Below are 21,550 nucleotides of genomic sequence, written 5' to 3' on the forward strand. Positions count from 1 at the left end.
GATGACGTATGGTCATCCTTGCTACAGTCTGCACAAACACAATGATCACTCTCTTTTCCATGAAGATAAACTCCCTGTTTTTCAATATTATGACATATCGCCCTAAATCTCCATTATCATTAAGTACTGTGTGTGTGTGTGTGTGTGTGTGTGTGTGTATGTGTGTGTGAGAGAGAGAGACATATGTATCCAGTGAGTCTTTTGTATATGGATCCACAGAGAATCAGATTTCCTAATGAAGGCAATCTCAGAACACTCCTGAGATCCCACACAAACGACATGGGCTTTCATCAGCCATTTTGTGTGATCATAACATGGACCATAATGGACCCAGTCTGCCCACCACTAATTACCCATCCCGCTCACACAGAGCTCCCCTTACTCAACCCAGAGGACTCCTGGTTGAGCAAGAGCTCTACGGAAAGGGACCAAGAGATACAGGGAAGTCTTAATGTAAATTAATGTTGTATATATCTCAAGAAATACTCTTACATTTAATTATATAATGTACATAGAATTAATTCTCAAATCATAACACACACACTGAAAAAACATGGTAAAAAAAAACCTACACTACCTGATTTTATTCAGGTCAAAATATATTATTTATTATATAAAGTATGTTATTTTATTTTATTATTATTTAATTTATTTATGTAATGACTAAATCAACCTCAGTAGCTGTTTCAGTAAACAATTGCAGGTTTCCACAACAAATCTATAGGAAAACAGAACTATTTTATTAGGTGGATATTTTTTATTCCATTTTGAATTTGTACAATGTTAATAATGTAAAAAACTTATGATTTTTAGAAAAAAAAAAAGAAAAAAAAACATACAGAACCACCCCTAACTCCAATTCCTAAACATAACCAACATTAGGGCATAAGTAGATTGTCCAAAAATGTATGAATGAGATTATACTAATTCATATGAATAGCCACCAATATGCCAAATCCTAAAATAGTTACAAACTGCCATGAGACTCTGTTGTTTTATAGTGCATCAGCATTATAGGTTGCATTCCATCCAACCTAATATCACTATGAATGATATGTGATTATATAAAGTATGTTATTTTATTTTATTATTATTTAATTTATTTATGTAATGACTAAATCAACCTCAGTAGCTGTTTCAGTAAACAATTGCAGGTTTCCACAACAAATCTATAGGAAAACAGAACTATTTTATTAGGTGGATATTTTTTATTCCATTTTGAATTTGTACAATGTTAATAATGTAAAAAACTTATGATTTTTAGAAAAAAAAAAAGAAAAAAAAACATACAGAACCACCCCTAACTCCAATTCCTAAACATAACCAACATTAGGGCATAAGTAGATTGTCCAAAAATGTATGAATGAGATTATACTAATTCATATGAATAGCCACCAATATGCCAAATCCTAAAATAGTTACAAACTGCCATGAGACTCTGTTGTTTTATAGTGCATCAGCATTATAGGTTGCATTCCATCCAACCTAATATCACTATGAATGATATGTGTTAATTAATGTGATTTAGCCACCAGTTAACCAAAATGTAAAATAGTTACAAATTGCCATGAGATTGTGTTGTTTGCTTGCCCTTTTCAAATATAAACATAATATCATATAACATATCAACACATTTCCTAACCAGACATGTGAAGTGGATGCACAACTGACAGATCTAACAATCGAAGAAATATTCTTAGGTTTCATTTTCATAAAGAATCCATGACTGGAGGGCTTATTATGGGTTATTACAGCTTGTATCAGTCTGCAAACATGCAACCTGATCGGCTCTCTCACTCTGAGTTAGATCATAAAAGTGGCTGATGTAATGCAGCGGAGTGGAGTGTGAAGCTGTGCATGAATAGAACAAGGATGTGCGCTCTGTAGTCACCTGTGGAAGTGAATATGATAAAGATATTTTCTGTGCTTAGGTAACCACTCAGAATGGATCTCACATAGGTGTCTCCCGCTCTTGATAAGACGTTTAATTACCCATCTTTAAACTTCCTTTTTAAATAGAAAGACTGTGACATTTAAAACCCAAACCCATGAACAAAGCTGTCCGCAAGCCATTTTTCATATTTAATAGTGGGAGGCCATTTTACAGAAATAATGTGTCTGGGATTACAAATGAAAAGAGGAGAGATTCATTCTTTATCATACAGACAGATTAAATTCCAAACCCTGTTACTGTAATAGGTGCACTTGTAACTCCACATAAATTAGAACATTAATTCAATCGGCCTCTGTTTTAAACAAAATAACACATAGCTCAGAATCCAGAGGTGCAATTTATAGCGAAGCCTGGTTCATTTTCAAAAACAATCCATTTCTCTGCACGTCTGAGGGCTAATACGATGAAGTTCCATGGAATTCAGAGTGTCTGAATCTCTCATCGCAGAGCCAAATAAAAGATAAATGAAGATGTGTTTAATTCCGTCATAATTTCCCACTGAGAATGCCATAAAGGATGACATGCATATGGACTGAGGGTGGGGGTGGGGTGGGGTGTGGTGTTTTTATGTGGAGTGGTATAGTGCTTCTGTAATTTATGGCATTTTTCCTGTGTGATCAGTTTGTCTGTCAGGTTGGTGGAGGAGAAAGGAAGGACCAGCCTCAGAGAGAGCGAGAGAGCATTACGCTGGATGGGTCAAATATCCTAATAATAAAAATAAATCAAAATCATCAACTGCTGGTCAGTCAAATGTGCAGCATGTTGAAAATCTCGTACATCTTGAAAAAATAAAATGATTGTAATGTCGCATACACCATAGACAAGAATTGTATATATATATATATCTCTCACACAATATATCTAATCTGTGTTGGCCTGTGTTTGTGTATGCAAACTCATAACTAGTATCTATTAGTCTTCATTATTTTCAGGCTAATGACAACTGGAGCATGATGTTGCGCCCCAAATAGAGGCCATAATGTAATGTGATGATGTATGGAGACCTGCTAACATTAACATGAGCCACACCACTCTTTTTTTCACACTGTCTTTTTCTCATACTAAAAAGAGAGAAATTGGTGGAAGGGCATTTCTCTACAACTAAACTTCACAAATTTGCTGTTTCAGTAATGATACAGACACGTTTGACCTTTTATGCTAAGAGCAGGCCAATTCCTGAAAAAGAACCAACTATACATGAGTCTAGCTTTGCTGTTCATGGACTGCAGCTGTATATTTTGGCTGACAAGATTATGTCATGACAAACTCAGGGCACAGAAGGGATAAAGGATTTGGTGCTCGGTAATGACAGTTATTGAATTGTTTCTATAGAATCAAGCCTTTGTCCAGATCTTGGTAAAGTCCCCCTAATTTGTCTTATTTTATGTTTACTTCACACCCAACATAAAATTGTATTTGGTCAACTTTTTTATTTGAAAGAAGATCTGCTTGTCATTTGTTAACCTTTCCTGTCAGAATATTTCAGTCTCTCCATCTGGAGTAGTAACGTGTTGCAGTCCTGAATAATCCAAGTCCCAGCATTTGCCCATAACTGCTAATAACATTACCAGTCTGGAGACTAAACAGTTGATTTGGGTTAACTCTCAACAAGGGACTGCATGATGAACTGAATCACAGAGATGCTTACATTCTGCACTTGGTTCAAGTGTTGGTTTGGTAAGTTGTGGTCAGCACTTGGGTAGAAATGCCATTTTTTATTATTAGTTCATGAGTTCAGTATAAAATTTAGATCTACAGATTAACTTTTATAAAAATTGAGTAACACCAATCTCTTGAGGTCAAAATAATCTAATCACAGGCCAGGTACAGTACAGATCAATATGGAGATTCTCTCTAATAAGCACTAAAAAGTGTATTGTGATTAAAAATGTACTTCATAAACTCTCTACTCAATGTAAATGTCCATCAATTCAAAATTAAATCACCATCAAAAATTAAAGCTACAAAAAGTAGCGTAATAATTTAATCAAAAGTTTAAAGGCATAGTTTTATTATTACATAGCTTAATATTCAGGAAATATTAGTGCAAATCAATAAGTGCATTAGGCGTTGTAAAATCTACAGCATGAGTAAGGTTTGGATGAAAGCTGGATGCCAAACGGCGTTAAACTGGAAAGAAGAAGAAGAAGAAGAAGAAGAAGAAGAAGAAGAAGAAGAAGAAGAAGAAGAAGAAGAAGAAGAAGAAGAAGAAGGTGAAGAAGAAGAAGAAGAAGAAGAAGAAGAAGAAGAAGAAGAAGAAGAAGAAGAAGAAGAAGAAGAAGAAGAAGAAGAAGAAGAAGAAGAAGAAGAAGAAGGTTTGGATTAACTGTTGGATTGATTTAGTTCCAGGTACTTTTATCTTGACAGCGAGAGCAGTGTGGTGACAGAGCAGATGGGGGAGCTGGAGAAACTCGGTGCCAGGCCTTCCTTCTATCTCTTCTTCTGATTCATCCGCTTGTTCTGGAACCAGATCTTCACCTGAGTCCCGCTCAGGTGCACAGCGCGATCTGTTTCGTGTCTTCTTGATTTTCTCAGGTACTTGCTCGGTTCTTCTTAATTTGCTGAGGTAGGCTACTTGTTAAAGTGAAACTCCTCCAGTTCAATGAGTTGTTTGATGAAATTATTGCGGGCAGCAGTGTTGGTCGATCAGTTTGCACGTTGCCTGCAAAAAGTATAGACAATGTTATTAAAAAAAATATCGGAACATTGTTTGTTGTATGTAGGCAATACCACATTTTATAACGGAAAAAACACCATCCCCAAAAAAGAAAACCGTACTGTTTTGGCATATTCATCCAATTGAAACGAGCCCTGTTTGCTCTGTCGGCTACACTGCTCTAATATCACAACCCACCTGGGACTGAGAAAAACTTCTCAAGAACTGCCACCCTAAAAAGCATGCGCTGTTTTATCTCATTGCCTGAACTTATATTTCTCCAGAATTATTGTAGCAATGCTCGTTGAAATTAGTGTACAGGTTTCCGTGCAGCATGCACAAACTACATTTGAACCAAGTTCGGGACCCGTGTGAGCCAACTCACTAGCGTTTCTATCATCATAATGCACTTCAAAAGAACCTTGAAGCATGTCCGACGTTAATCGGGTGTTGACATGATGATCCAGAATATGGTTCTCGTCAGTCTCTCTCGGGTGCCTCGGGGGTAAGACAAGGGCGCAGTCTTCCTCTGATCCTGTCTGCACTTGGCCGTGAAAGTCATAAAGTTCCCACCTGGTTAACAGTTGAAGAACGAGGTCATTATGTCTCTTAACGCGCCACTTTAAACGGTGAATGATAGCTCGCCTTGCTTGTCTTCATTACTTACTGTACTTTCTGGCTCAACATGTAAATATTGCCTACAACAACGAGGGGAGGGGCCTCGCCTTGCTCTGACCAATCGAGAGCGACCCATGTGTCGGCTGGCCTGGGGGCTCGAGTAGTGCTCACTCTGTATCTTTGTTTCTCAGAGCGCTTCACCGCATAGTAATAATAACTGGATCTGATTTATTTTATGAATTTATATACCAACCCCAGAAAACCCCAAGAAATTGTTTGCTTTGCTCGCGAACTGAAATTCTTTCGCAGGATTGTCAGGGGCCTCAATGTTAAATTCTCAGGCCATTAACAGTATAAGGCACATTATTCAGCTAAAACGCATGAATTACTCTCCACACAGGGAGTTAATACCATTTTTTTCTAACTATTAGATCATGTAAATTCATATAGCCTACTAGCATTTAGAAGGACACAATCTATGTCCTTCCAAATGCTTCTCTCATCATTATAGTGTGGGCTGAATTGAGTGCTTGGTTCTACGGTTGTTGTCCCCTTTGAGCTGAAGATAGACGCAGCGCATCTGGCTTCTCCCCTCGGAAGACTCGGAACTGCTGTCGAGGAAGATTGTGCACAATCAGTGATTGATGACCTCAAGCTACCAAATACCCATGACAACTGCAGCGCTCAAACGAAGACTCGCACTGTTATCGAGCGCTTTTATTTTAAGCCGATACAACAGTCAAATAAAGCGTAATGGCTTACATTTGTTTAGAAATAGGCGACGTAAAAGTGAATTGGTTGCTTCTTTCAAAGCTCATAAGTGATATGAGCAACCAGAACTTTTCAGCTTGCTCAGAACAGACACTTGAGAAATTAAGGGAAAGTATGGTTTTCTGAACCCATAAGACAAATGCACGATTAAATCCCGATTTCACATATGCAAACGATGGCTGGTGTGTTGGTGTGGAACTCCCTTGACTGCTAGTTAAATCTAATAGGACTATTTTGGGTTGATTGTTATTGTGATGAAACAGGGTGACCTAAATTACTTCTGGATCTCTTTGATATTTGAAATATACTTATAAACCTGGAATATTCCGATGAATTGGGCTTCCAATTGATGTAGCCCAATTCATCAGAAAAATAATGTCGTGTCCTGAACTTTCTGTATTTTTTTTTTCAAATGGTTATTTTTATTTGTTTATTTTTCTGTTATTATGGATTATTATCCCTTATTTCAGAAACAGAACGATGCGTGTAACGTTTGGACTTATTTTTTAGCCTAACTTATTTTTGTGTCAAATATTTTTTTTCCTGAGCGGCAGTGCAATTAAACCTTACCAGAATATTTACATTCTCTTTGATACCTATATATGTAAATACAAATTTTAAAATACAATTAAAACTGAAAAATATGAATTAAATGATGTTGATCAAAGAAAACGCTTGCTGATGTCAGAAGGTAGCCTATAATTTCACTTATAGTGCATGCAGTAATTTATAATAAAAATTTAAGAAATGTGCTTCCTTTACGATGTACAAAACAGCATAGCCACAGGAAACAAATAATCTAATGTTAAATTTGATAATACGAGGCCTTTATTTTCCTTTTCAACACACTTTCCTCTTGTGCACCGATATTAAGGAACTTGGTGCCCCCCCACCCCAGTCGATGTATTTATTTTCTTATCTATTAAATAGACCGATATTTTATTCACAATCTATGTCCTTACCCTCAATGGTTGAGCCCTTTGCAGCTCTTTGGCAGTATGTCTTTCCAGCTTTGAGTTCTCTCTCATCCATGCCATGATTGTAGCCAGAGTGTGTTCTCTCTCTCTCTCTCTCTTTCGCTCTCTCTCTTTCTCTCTCTCTCTCTCTCGCTCTCAGGACAAAGTTTGGCCTCTTGCAGTTTGAAATGTGTTTCCACAGTTGAGAAAGCAAAGAGCTTTGTTCATAAGGAGCTGGAATCAGTAGCAAGACTGAAAGCGACGAGTTTTTGATTAATGAGCTTTGAAATGCCTCGCTAGGGGGAAGCCGGGAAAGAGCCTATTCTGTTAGAGACGGCTTGCCAGTGCTTACAAAGGCAGTGACGCTTTAGGCTATTCATTACCACATTATAAGGTGCATTTAAAATACATAGACCTATATGTATTAATGCTTGCGCAATGGTGCAGGTTAATGTTATATCAAACTGTTTATAAGACAAAACACTTGCTCTGGGCCTTATGATGTATCACAATTTCTACTGAGCACCCAAAAGCACTAAAATTATTAGCAATACTTTAATCTTGAGATGTAGGCTACAACCACTTTGCACACCAACGAGAAAAGCCTATAACTTTATCTAGATTTGCACACGGCACCAGTTTAACACAGAAAGGCATCATATTTACATTACGTTTTTAAGAAGTAGCATACCTTAACCAGCGGGAAATTTGAAATCTAGCCTATATTTGTGAAATCTCAATTTCCTAAATCATAATAAACTCTCCGATAATCTGTTTCACATAATATGGTGATGCAGTTCTCTTCAAGTTTCAAATGACCAAATGTAAAATAATTGCATTGGTGAGATTTGCTATTGTGTTTTGTGAACAGTCGTGATAGGGGTGCGCGCACATTCACGTGCATCTGGATGGGGGTGAGAGCGAAGGTGCCTCCTTTGTTTACTATCCTTATGTTTCCAAAATGGCGTCTCCGCCTTATGAATTGGGCAAAATCCAAGTTTGAAATCCATTCATATCCACACACAATATAAACATTTTAAAATTAAAATTATCCTAAATATGAAAACGAAAATACATTAATATTGATGTAGCATTTGCAATTTCATTTGTTTAGCTTAAGCACTTTATTTACAAAATGTTTAACACAATAAAATATAAAATTTCCGTATATTTACCATTTCATCATTTTATGCACGGACAGTGCAACTTACAAAATAACATTTATAATGAACGTGATGATATGTGTCATTATGTGCTGGTGTTTTTAAGCAACATGATATTAACGATAGTCGGAGATTTCCAATTACTACGTGTAATAATAATAATTACAATTTCGAGATTCTTGTTAATTCTTCATTTCATAACATTTTATTTCTGAATGAAGAAATAAATACACCAGTCATTATCACCTTGTTTGCACCAGTTCAACGAAATGTCAACTGCTTCAACTCAAAAATCAATTCTACAATCGTCATATAAATAATATAGGCTACATGAGAATATAAATAATGTGCATTAAAAATGATAAATAATAAATATAATACTCAGTCAAGATAAATAATTGTCGTACAGTCTTGGAGGAAAATAATAAATAATTGTATAACGGATAAAATGAAAAACCCATGAGGACCAGACGACTTAACAAAGACGCAATGTGTTTTTTCCCTACAAATCCCATCTCTATAAAGACGGATGCATATACTGTCAAATCTACAGAACTTACCTTCAAGTAATACGTTATGGAAATTGCCTTCATTTTGCCAGTACAGTCCTTCCGAGAACCAAACAACTGACAACAAACAACCGTGTGTATCTTCAACAGTCAAGAGAAATGGACCACAGCTATTATTAAAAATAATTACAATCATAGCAGTAATAGTAATATCAATCATAATAATACAGGATAATACGTTATGTTTCTCTCGGAGTGTAGTTTTATAAATTAGTTTAACTAGTGAGGTAATAAAAAAAGCGACGTTTCGCTTAAGCACACTGACGGGTTCCTTACAGATGCGTGAGTTTGGGTGCATTCTGCAGCCTTCCCTGAGACGCGTGGTGAGAGCTGAGGTCTGTGTATGTGGGGTGGGGGTCACACGGTCCGTGGTGGTGGTTACCCGGAATCTGAGCGGCACAGCTGTAGTCCACACTAGCGGATGAGGGATGGGGAAGATGACCGAGGTTGAACATTGGACCCGAAGCTGGCATTGAATCAACGAAGTTTCCCCCGACGTAAACAGGGCTACTTTGTAAATTAGCATTAGCAAAGCTACCGTTCCCCTGCATACTGTGGTGGTCGTACTCTGTTCCCGGGTATCTTTTCTGTTGCGGTATGCAGCCGCCCAATGGCGCCGTATAGGCTGCCAAGCCGTACATATTCTGTTGCGGTTTGGCGAATGACGGAGGAGATGGCGCATCATAGTTTAGGCTGTTTATGTTTGGAAGCTGACCAGAATATCCAATGTGATTCGAGCCACTTAACGGCGGGCTTCTGTCCGGTGAGTGTCCTAAGGGAGAGTGCATTATGCCTTTAGCTTTCTGATCTTTTTTGTACTTCATCCTCCTGTTTTGAAACCAGATCTTTATTTGGCGCTCGGTGAGGTTGAGCAGATTAGCCATTTCCACTCTTCTGGGGCGACACAGGTAGCGATTAAAATGAAACTCCTTCTCCAGTTCAACTAGCTGGGCGCTGGTGTAGGCAGTGCGCACTCGTTTCGAGGCAGGGCCAGGTGGACTCTTGTCATCGCAGGTTTCTCCTGAACATAGAGAGCAGCAGTGGATTAATTGTTACACAGCCTATTGCATCACTTAAAGGCCAAAGAGAGACAGCCTACTGTAAACAAAATAAACTAGGTCATAATCATATAGTAGTTGTCGCCATTTTAAGAGAAAACCATTCTCTCCTGCCACACACACAGACACACACAGCCCATACCTGCAGCTGGGCAGCTGGCGCTTTTCTGCTTTGCATTGTGGCGGGTCTCTTTCATCCATGGGAAAATTTGCTTGGTTATGACTGGGGTGGCAGTACTGGAGCCAGTGGTGCTGGGTGATTTCTTTTTTTGTGTGGAGTTGCTGTTAGGGCTGGGTGAGCTGGCCACTAAAGGAGCAGCCTGCTGCTGCTCACTGATACTCTCTGGTTGACTGTTTCCCTGGCTGGCACTTGGTCGCATACAACTGCCATTGATGTCTCCATTTTTATGTGCTGGTGGCTGGACTGATGTAGTTTGAATGGGACAGATTGGATTTTGATAGTCATTCTCTATGCTGGAGGATGAGAAGCCCTGGTGTGTAGGACCGTATGTGTAGGAGTCAGATTTAGTGTATGAATATCCTCCGAAAAGTCCAGCATTGTCATAATAAGTGGCTTTCTGCATTGCGAAGGTTCAAACTAGAGAGCCTGTGAACCCCTGTCCAGTTGCATGGACTTGTCAATCACGTGATTGGAGCTTCCCAGAGATTTTCTGTCCTTTGACCTGTTAAGAAAGAAAATGAATCAGTTGTAGCAAAGCTTTTAGGATTAAACTTTAAACAATCATAGATGTGAGGTGCAACAGTGATATTCTGTGGCACTCATTTGCATTTACAGAACTATATCTTCTCGATCTAAACATATCCCACTGCTAATGAAAAAAAGCCCATAGCATTTTCAGTATTTAAATATGAGATGGAAATAGATTTATCCTAGCTCTATAGTTTCTGGTGTAAACCGTATGCCCTTTCTCCTCTCAACTTTCTGGATTTCATGACTGTTCTTTTACTTGTTGTTGTTGTTTCTTAATGCACTTCATGCTAAAGATGGCAAGACAAAGTTATGTAGTGAAAAATAATTGTATTCATTGTATGTTGTTCCCTTAGCTGAACCATGCAGCTTTCATTTCTTTTGTCATCTTGTTTAAGTGCCTTCAGTCAAATCATCTACAGAACAAATCAGGTTGGAAAAAGGGCAAATTGTACAGTTTTTCCACCATTATTTTTAGTGTTTCTTTTAAAAGTTTTATAATTTTTCACAATTTACCATATCTTAACAGTAATAGATGTTATGTTGTGAACTGCCATCTTTCAGGCCTTTCTCTCTGCCGTTCATCCCCCCCAGCCAAACCCCTTCAGCTTTTCACTTTCAGAACTTAAGACATGAATGCAACAAGGTGGTTAAAGTTTAACTTGTGCTAAAAGTATACCCCATTGAGTGAGACTACAGGGCAGCAGAATGAGAATCAGCGTTTCTCTTCTAACAATATCCCATTCTTTTCCGACTCTTTGCTCAATACAATTTTTTTTTTTCAAATGTCGTTCAAGCAGTTCAAAAAAATCCTTATTTATTCTAAAGATAGTCTTTCACCCAAGTGACTGTAGCTCGTGCTCAATACAGTATTAGACGGCCCGAAGCTCCGCACGATACATATCAATGCACCTGTCATTGTGGAGCCCGACAAAATTTATGACTGGCCATACTACAGCCGTAAATGCCTCACAGAGGGGTGAGAAGAAAGCTGGCCAAAATATTTAGCACTCATAAGCCTTTTGGGTGACCTTTGGCTTCCTCTCCAATAACTCACTGATTAATGAACAACGGACGGAAGGGACTCAAGTCACAATGCAATCCACACCACACAACTTTTTCACCGGTGATTTTAAAACCAAGAGAACCCGAAGACGAGATTTTAATCCTCATCCTACCAGACAGATGACCTGTTCTGTTTCACTCTGAAAATCCATTCGAAAATATGAGACGAGGACAACACCTTTGAAAAAAAACCTATGGGATTATTAATAGTATTGATATTATTATTATTATTATTATTGTTTGGTGATGGACCGCAACCTTGACAAAACTACCGATAACAAGAGAATGTACGTAGCTTGTATTTTAAACTTGTGTGTCATGTTCAAAGTCTTAATGGGATAAATGTAGCGAACAGTTCGGCCGAACATGGTCTGCCTTTATTAGGCAACAGTGTTTTCGCCCACGCACTCCCACGGTAAGTTTGGTACTCATAATAGAACAATGGGCTGTAAAAAAGAATGGACTCTAGAAGTCGGTATGTAAATATATACATGTATATCGGTTTCTGATTTCCATGCTTAAGTCTGTCTCTTTTGTAGAAATGTTTTTGTTTGTATGGCTATCACTTTCTATGTTGGAAACAATGTGTACAAAATGCCAGGTTAGTGGGGGAAAAAATCGTATATCGTCTCAAAATCGTGTAGTCTGAAGAATCGAAAACAAATAAAAATGTTAAGCCTCAATTTATTTACTAGATACGGCACAATGCAGAATAATCCAATTACAGAATTTAATGTTTTGTGAAATATGTAGGAATTCATGATTATTTATAAATTATCAAAAACGAATGACCAAAAACTATTATTATTATTATTTAAAATATCATTCAGTAAACAGAGATCAATTGCAAAACGGGCTTAGAACATCAATTTATAAAAAAGAGAGAAAATTAAATTTTTTACGGGAATAGTTAATAAATCATATTAGGTCTTAAAACCTAACCCTAAGATTTCAAACATCTAGATTGTCATGGCATATTATGCGTTTGCTTATTTTGAAAACATAAACAAAAACAAAAGCAAACGCTTAATATATTCATTCATTCTTGCATATTAAATTAAGTTGACTTTGATTGTATGCGAAATATGGTTTAATAATTTGAATTCATTTGATGTTGTTTTTTTTTTAGTGCTTCAATCCCAATAATTTGGACTAAATCGAAATCAGAGAGACTGAAATGATTTGAATTTATGGAAACGTGTATGTTTAAAAGAATAGCATACCCTAACCCACATATGTCATGTCTAACATCGCTTTGACTATAACACAAATTAAAGTGATTAACGATCTCACAATGTATGACACGGATGTTTTATACTGTGCATGGCCAACTCCAGAAAGCTACCAGAATATATAAAATAAAACAGCTAAAATGAAGCTCTAAGATTTTATGACTGAAATCACCTTACATGTTAATCCATCTAAAATAGTCAAGGTTGCGCAAATCTGTAAACTAGTCTCAGTTTTGTTTTCAAATACTTGCTTAGTTGGTAGGCGACGACATTAATAAAGATCAGATGCTTTGAATGGAATAAATCATTTTTTACGCCGGCCTAATGTAAACCCACGCTTAAAGGTTACGTTTTGCCATGCAATTGCTTACCTGTGATGTCAATTTATTATATAGCCGTGCTTCTTTAGTCTCAATATCTCTCAGTTCGGCTGCTCGGATATATCCTTCACCCTTTGTCTATAGACAATACTGTCTTAAAACTGATCTCGCGCTTTTCCAGGCATTTCCATATACCAATGCAGACAGTATTCCCGAAAGAATGGGAGCCACTCACTCAGCTACCAATAAAAAGCCAAGAAGGTCTTCTTATTCCAAAACGAAATATTACTAGCAATCAACTTCCCATTTGAAAAAAAGTGAACGTTTTACAGAGGCAAGCTCGCCGAATGAGTCGACATTAGTATATTTCGGAAACCCTGTCATGACAAATAAAGGCACTGCCTTAAAATATACAAGCATATTTGTTCACGTGATCCGGCTCGCAGATTGTCCTGATTGAGACTGCTACTCCAACCAGCTTCACCTCACAAATAAATTTTAAAAGCAAGAGCACTAACATTCCCTCCAGCCTCACATCATTGCACAATCATTTTGCACAAGAACTCGCTCCCTTCTCCCACTGTATCGGACAAAAGCTACATTGCTATTTAATATGGCTTTAAAACCCAGACATAAAACAATAATCAAAACGTTCAAACGAAGCACAAAAATATAGTACTTTTAGCACTACGTTGTCTTTATTTAAAGGACAAATAATTGCATAATCTGTGAAATATTTGATTTGATTTTCTTCACACCCAAATGTCTTACAAAACATCTTCACTTTTTTATATATTAGTATTATTAATTTTAACGCAGTGTAATAGGCCCGCGGATCAGACCATTATCGAAAGCAACAACATTATGATTTTATTGTTTTAGTTAAGATGAACATTATCCGATATATAGTTATTGCTTTTTGCTCGCTGTTTTGAACAGAAATCCGTTTATTACAGGCTGCAAGAAACCGCTGAAATATTGTTTGACTATTATGGTTTAGGCAATGACAGCAATGTATGACCTCTTCAACCAAAGAGATTCATCAAAATCATCCCGAATTCTGCATTGTTCTTCTCAAAAAGCAAGAGTGTGTATGGATCCATATGTGAGCATGAAATGTAAAAGTGGGTACTTTCAGTGTCTAGATTTGTACTAGTTGTGCATTAAAATACATTCTATGTTTTCCAATTTTTCAGAATTAAAATTCTGTCACCCTTCACTTTTTAACCATAAGACAATTTGAGAGGTTAAATGCAAGATGATTATGTTATATACAATCTGAATCAGGATGCTTGCTCTATGGTTGTGATGTATGGATATGTAGCTGGATGGTAAGATGGAGATGAAACGGTTGGGAACGCGGCCGAGCGCAGGGTTGTCCTGAGGAGAGGATGCGAGTCGTCTCCCCTTGCAGCATATGTTCACGGGCTAATAAAAGTGAAAGATTTACAGTCCACGCCCGGCCCCCAACAGCCTCTCACCCTTTCAGGAATTACTGAGCATGATTTACAACGATGCAGATCACCGTCATCCCTCTCCAACAGTTCACAACACTTTATGGATAGATCCACGATCATAACGCTCCATTACTAAACGAGTGGGTATTGTGGAGCTTTTGACATCAATGAAATGTATTGTTTTTGGATCGATGCCATGTTTTTTTTTTTTTTGTGGATTCTTCTGCTGTTTTGTTGGTGGTGGTGTTTCTATAATTGTTGTAAAATTGTCATGATCCTGCTTCCAGTTATTCAGGCAGTACTTTGCGTCAATAACTATTTGATGATATTCCAGATAGACCTCTACAATGAATTTTAGCCTGTGTTCTTTTTATCTAACCAAACACATAAGTCTCCGCAAATAGTCGCCACTAAATCGGGAAATAACAGCATCTCTGACGGATTATAAATCACAAAGAGGCCTTCGTTAAAGCCCTGGCGGCTAAGCAATAAACACTATCGAACTGGACTTCACATATTTCATGCACAAATGCATCAGTATAACATTACATTACATGAGAAAATAATTACCGTAAAGTCTGCCTGTAATACTTAAAAAATAAAAGTAGTCTGATAGCAGTTTTTTATTGCTAAAGGTATAGATTTGGAGAGCTTCATGCTGAAGCTATTTAAGCAAAAAAATCACAATGAGCCTGAAGTTGTTTCAGTCTGTCCGCGAAGACCAAATCAAAGGACACTATTTATCAAAATCCTGACAGATATGTTTATCCGCTGTCTCACTGCAAATATTAATATTAAATGTTTACCTGCCGATGCTCCATTGGCTGAAAAGCTGTAGGAATGTGCAGGTTGCGGTGGTGTGAGGTACAGGACCGTTTGGATATTATTTTCTTGGATCTCTTCAGTTTTCAAGTCTGATAGAGTCCTCGCGATTAATGACGACGCCGTGTTTCTAGGGGACGTGCTGCATTAATTATTTAGACAACCACGTGGTCAAACAAAAAAGATATAGAACGGAACCATAAACCGAATTCTGTCTTTGGATGTCGACAGCGCAGTTTGATTTATCTTAACGGGTTGTCTCGATGGGCGAAGACATTTTCAGTGAACAGCTGGAAATCAAAAATGGCCGTTTGAGAAGCATTGTGAGAGCGGCGGTAGGCTAGTAGTCAGTGCAGTGTCATTGCACATGGAACTGCGTATGGCTCTCATTTATTGTGTTCAGACATCCAGGTCAATACTCAAAATGCCTTACTGAAGGCAAAGAGATGCCCTGCGTGGCATGTTTTCACTATGCACACGGCTTATTAAACAAAAAATAGATATTTGAAATAGATATTAACATACACACACGTGTACACACACACACACGCATACATTTAAGATCTCTGTATAGAATGGGGACGCTATACAATTGACCATGCATATGCAATATATACAACTCATTTTCAGCAATGTAATTGATGTAAAACGGTATCAGAGAACTACTCCACATGCATGTTTGTAAGGTAGATGTTTGTAGCTGTTTCGCCTGAAATAAACTTTACATTTGGTCCTCCCTGGAGGTGTTTATTGCTGCTCTCTCTCTCTCTCTCTCTCTCTCTCTCTCTCTCTTTCTGATTCAAGTGGCTTATATTGACAGAAAAAAAGTCTTTGCATTGCCAAAGCATTGGTAACATTAAATTACACACACACACACACACACACACACACACACACACACACACAGAGCCTATTTACACACATTTACTCCAAATAAAATTTTAAAATTGTAGTAGTATATTGTCTCTTTCACACACGTTTACTTGGCTTAATATGGACATTGCATTGACTTCTATTGTTTTTATACAGCTACTTATAAAAACTATAACCTAACCCTAACAGAAAATGTTCAGTATTTGTACCATTTTTAAAAGCCTCTATATCTTATTTTTATAGGCTTACTGTTGTTGTTGTTGTTGTTGTTTTTTTACAAAAAGCCTCCGAAAGGAGGTTTTGAGTACATATTTTCCCCCAAAATATGGTTCAGTAGTACACACACACAAGCACAAACATTTTCAGTGCTGTTGGACAACAATTTTTGGCACACTGAGAACAAAAGAAAAAATAAATAAATAAAAAGATTAAAAACCTGTTTTGATAAATTTTGAAAATTGTCTTTAATATTTAAATAATACAAACTCTGTTGCCATTTAGCAATAACCTTAGTAATGAGTGCTCATAGTTCTCTTTGAAGGGCGGACATTTTTTTTAAACTTTTTTTTTACTTTTTATAATACACGGATATCAAAATGGATATCTTCCGGTTTATCAATAATGCTTTGACATGATATTTTGCTTGATGAAGAAAAACACATGGAGGTTTATTTACGATTTGTAATTTCACAGTTATCGTAATCATTGTACAGCATAACCATGATTTTAATAAGCAGGACTCGGGCAGCAACGGATAAAGTACAAATTAAGTTTAATATTTAAATAATACAAACTCTGTTGCCTTTTAGCAATAACCTTAGTAATGAGTGCTCATAGTTCTCTTTGAAGGGCGGACATTTTTTTTTAACTTTTTTTTTACTTTTTATAATACACGGATATCAAAATGGATATCTTCCGGTTTATCAATAATGCTTTGACATGATATTTTGCTTGATGAAGAAAAACACATGGAGGTTTATTTACGATTTGTAATTTCACAGTTATCGTAATCATTGTACAGCATAACCATGATTTTAATAAGCAGGACTCGGGCAGCAACGGATAAAGTACAAATTAAGTTACACGGCGTGGCTTTACCGTGTAAGGCAAGCAAATATTAATTCAGTACATAATATTTCTTGCAGATTTTTTTTCTTTTTTTTCCAAAAAGAAACCCCTTCTCCACACGCACACATTATTGGTGCATCTGTGTGCAAAAAGCGTCTGAGAGAACCGGCTGAAGGTCCATCAGGTCAGGAGTGTAGAGGTCAGTGCTCGCGGCTCAAAAGCGTCTAATGCAACAGAATCTGTGTCCTCCGGATGAACCTGCCCGCAAGGCTTTTGTTGAACTTCTGTAAAAATACCTTTTCATGCTCTCAACGTGATGGCTTCTGTGTGAAGACTCCTTCGCAATGCATGTATGCCTCGTGTTTTTGTTCAAGGAGACAAAGACACCACAATGATAGCAGAACTTCAAAAAAATGAAGTTTAATCACTGTTGGAAAACCATTTCAAAATTAACACCAATTCCCTTTCAAAAATAACATAATATGAAAGTGCTTGATAAAATGTGTTTTCTTTTTTTCTAAGTTTCTAGTTTCAACACAATATGACGCAGTTTGAGTGAAAGGTCTCTGCATAATATTTAATTACTGCAAAATATGCCTGTAAAAAATATGCACAATATACAGGAATATATACATATATATTTAAGAACTCAAAAACTCAAAACTGAATTTGATCATTATTGAACGGATAATTACGTTCACGTAGAACATAAAGCTTTTAACATTACATTTTAATAAATAGAAGGTTCAAACATCTTGAGGGCTAAACGTGTATCTAAAATGCAAAATAAAAAGCTGCTTTTCAAGAATTTCAGGTAACATCTGGAAGACAGAAATACTGCTTCTGCAATTGTAGCTAAATTGTTTACAAAGATGACGGGCGAGATTTATAGTGGATTGTGAGGCATGGAATATTCGTGTCAAAAAAGAAATTTCTCGATTAAATAGGACACTTTTAAAAGCTGCAGTAAACAAATGAGAAACGTCTATAACGAAATTCTTAAAAATTACATGAACATGATACAATTGCTTGACTGAAATATAGTCTTTTAGAAAGTAAACCATTAATGAGGCGCGCACAGTAAACGAGGTTCAGAAGGAAATTTCTTCAGCTTTTCAATCTACACATGAATTTCCCAGGCAACGATTTTTTCCCCTTATTATTAACTAATTTGATTTAGTTTTTATTACTTGCACCCAGTCGACTTTAGTACAAAAAATATAAATAAATAAGGCATTCGTAATTTACTATATGCTGGACATTACTTAAATTCTCTTTAATGATTAAGTTAGGATAAATTGACTCGCCATAGACTTGACATAATGCTTTTAAAAAGAGGAAACTGTTGATATACAGAGATTTAAAAAAAAGGTGTGAATAGTGCCACTAAAACGAACCATGCTCTGAAACAAATTTGGCAAGTTTGTGTAAAATAGCGTGAGCTTTCTAACGTTTTACTGTACCTCGTGGTGGCACTTGAACCATCATTCGATGCCTCATATCCCTTTTGCCTCAGTTACAAAGGGTTACAATACTGGAAATATTGAAATTTGATTTTTTTTTTTTTTTACGCATAGCAGCTTTTATGCTGCATTTAGTCATGGTGTGTGCTTCTGGTTCTCAGTTTTTGGCACTTGTACCCAACATGTCATGATTCGCTACCATGCAATGTCAAAGAAGCATTGTCTATTACATACAGTTAATCTGTACATCTGGAGGGAGGGAGAGATATCCACTTATAAAGTTGTTATCTCTGTCTGGTTGTCCTTCTGAGCGTGTTGTGCATGCTGATTTCCAGCTGACGCCGATCTTCCTTTCGTGTTAGGTAGTTTGTGATCCTTTTTCCATTTCATTCTTCTGTTCTGAAACCAGATTTTAATCTGTCGCTCAGAGAGACAGAGGGTATGCGCGATTTCAATGCGACGCCGTCTTGTTAGATATTTGTTAAAATGAAACTCCTTTTCTAGTTCGAGAGCTTGCTGTCTTGTGTAGGCTGTCCGAGAACGCTTGGGTTCCGGTCCTGTGTAATCCGGATTCACTGTGAAAGACAAAAACATACTTATGTTAAAAAAAAGAAGAAGAAGAAGAAGGGTGGAAAAAAAGAAACCAACCATTCGCTTCCTTGTGTTTAAACTTACTCGCTTACTTAAATTTCTGCTATAATTTCAGTTTCGGTGAATTTATTTCAAAGTTTATCACTTCTAAATTATTCAGTTCAAAGCTTTGGGCCAAGTGGACTCTCAGTACTGCAATAGTGTCCAACAGAGCTAGCGGCCTATTTCCTAAGCAATAAAAATTTATGGCTGGTGTAATTGGCGGCCCCTTCAGAGGAACCCATAAATATTTCACTGAATGATTTTAACTGTGACTAAAACAGCAGAATAGGGCTGGCCTACAAGCAGACAGCAAAGAGCTTTAATCTTACCCGTAGTAACGTGCACTTTCTTCATCCATGGATAAACTACAGCAGGCTGCTTGGCTGATATCCCGTTCTGGCTCTTTGTGTTTTGTTGTTGTCCACAAGTCCTCGGTCCGGATATCTGGACCGCAGGACACTGCTCTGTCTGTGCGGGATAAGGGCTAGCGTGGCTGTCTTGATCCTGCACATGACCCCGCGGCTGCACCGACGAGCCCTGGACAGTGTTACAACTGTAAGGCTGTTCAGAGTAGTTTGACCGTGAATAGATTCCGGGATGCTGGAAATCAGTGTCCTGCGACGGACTGTAGTAGCCTGGGCTCTGTTCAGGTATATAGCTGTTCTGAGAATATTCCTCGCAAGGAGGAAATTTGGGATCCACATACTTGGAGTTCACCATGTACGAACTCATGGCCATTAATTTCTGAAGGTAGGAAATACTAATTTTTCTCGAGTTGTCTTTTTTCTCCCTCCATAAAGCCCTCCTACTTGCTGTCAACTGAATAAAGTTAGGCTACCATGTGACCAGCTCGGCCAATCGAGGTGGAGGGACTTCATCAACCGAGAAGAAGCTGTGCACACCTAGTAGTTGATTTCACAAACTTCACATTATCTCTCAATTAGGACAGCAACGATATAATATAAAACTGAATTGATTAAATACCCGGCCGGTGTAAAAAATACATAAATAAATAAATGATCTCTGTGTATTGAGACCCAGTTGCTAATGCCCAACATCACATGGGAGGATCCCTGCTTACTACACATCTCGTGATATCATATAAAACATGTCTTTGCATCACATATATGTGGCCCAATTGGTAAATTAATATTCAACCAAGCTAAATCAAACCCAACCGACGTTTTTTTTTTTACCTAGTTAAAACAAAACAAGACAAAAGATAAAAAACGGCTCAAGGCACAAAAAGAGTCACATAAAGCCAGCAGACAATTGATGGAGACCGTCTTTGTCATGTAGAGGTCACTCAGAAGTTACTGGAGTCTCATCATTCCAGCGCTTCTCATCCTTTCAGCTCGCTGTATAGGGCGCCCTGGTTCGCCATCAATGCGCCGTGCCAATCAATAATCAAACGCCACATAAAAGAGAATAGCCACTTGGCAGTACATAAGGTAAGTCCAGGGAGCAATGGATGTGCAAACTTGGTTAACATTTATACATATATATATATATATATATATAGATATATAATAACTATTGATCTCTGTCCTGTTCTATAAGCAAACATTGAGATTTGAACGCTATATAAAAGGTGTTGACTTATTTTAGTGAAAACAGCAGTACATAGCACTGCTGAGACGACTGATCAAAGCATTTCGTGACAGTTCACCAGAATCATATAATCATATTATGCAATTATGTAATTATATGCTTATCATTTCATATTCTCCATTGTACGCAAGTGGTTTTATCCGAAGTTCTTGCGTCGACCATATACTCCCCTAGAATCGAATCCGTGACTGTCATTTTTTTCACACAAATTCGGTTCTACAGGGTATATATAGACGACGGAATGTATTCGCCCAACTGACAAAACATCTTCGAGGAAAAAAAAAAAAGACTAAAATTCAATATACAATGAATCCGTTATTGCAACCGTTCTGACTTTTTCATTAAGTATAATTCATTTCCAAGACTACGATCAAGTTTGACTTGATTTTTAAAAAGGTTCAGTGCTTTTTAATAGACTTTTGATAATACAGATGTTTAACAGGGGGAGAAAAAAATCTTCAAATAGAGGCCCGCAGCTCAATTTCAATTTATATAATAAAAGGTGACTAATCTCACTAATAAAAATATTTCATTCTCTATACAACACAACAT

General features: G+C 37.3%; 2 protein-coding genes across 2 annotated transcripts; both read right to left on the reverse strand.

Annotated features, from left to right (window-relative positions):
- Positions 1–8,896: 8,896 nt before the first annotated feature.
- LOC107588224 (homeobox protein Hox-D3a-like) lies at positions 8,897–10,413 on the reverse strand. The gene is made up of 2 exons (XM_016276253.1): positions 9,888–10,413; positions 8,897–9,708 (listed from the first exon to the last, which is right to left on the reverse strand). The coding sequence occupies exons 1-2, from the start codon at positions 10,327–10,329 to the stop codon at positions 8,960–8,962; spliced, it is 1,191 nt and encodes a 396-aa protein (XP_016131739.1). The 5' UTR covers positions 10,330–10,413; the 3' UTR covers positions 8,897–8,959.
- A 7,645-nt stretch (positions 10,414–18,058) lies between these two features.
- On the reverse strand, positions 18,059–20,264 carry LOC107588225 (homeobox protein Hox-D4a). The gene is made up of 2 exons (XM_016276254.1): positions 19,717–20,264; positions 18,059–19,329 (listed from the first exon to the last, which is right to left on the reverse strand). The coding sequence occupies exons 1-2, from the start codon at positions 20,123–20,125 to the stop codon at positions 19,028–19,030; spliced, it is 711 nt and encodes a 236-aa protein (XP_016131740.1). The 5' UTR covers positions 20,126–20,264; the 3' UTR covers positions 18,059–19,027.
- Positions 20,265–21,550: the final 1,286 nt, after the last annotated feature.

Source organism: Sinocyclocheilus grahami, unplaced genomic scaffold (assembly GCF_001515645.1).
Source record: "Sinocyclocheilus grahami isolate Dianchi unplaced genomic scaffold, SAMN03320097.WGS_v1.1 scaffold100.1, whole genome shotgun sequence".
NCBI classification, from domain to species: Eukaryota; Metazoa; Chordata; class Actinopteri; order Cypriniformes; family Cyprinidae; genus Sinocyclocheilus; species Sinocyclocheilus grahami.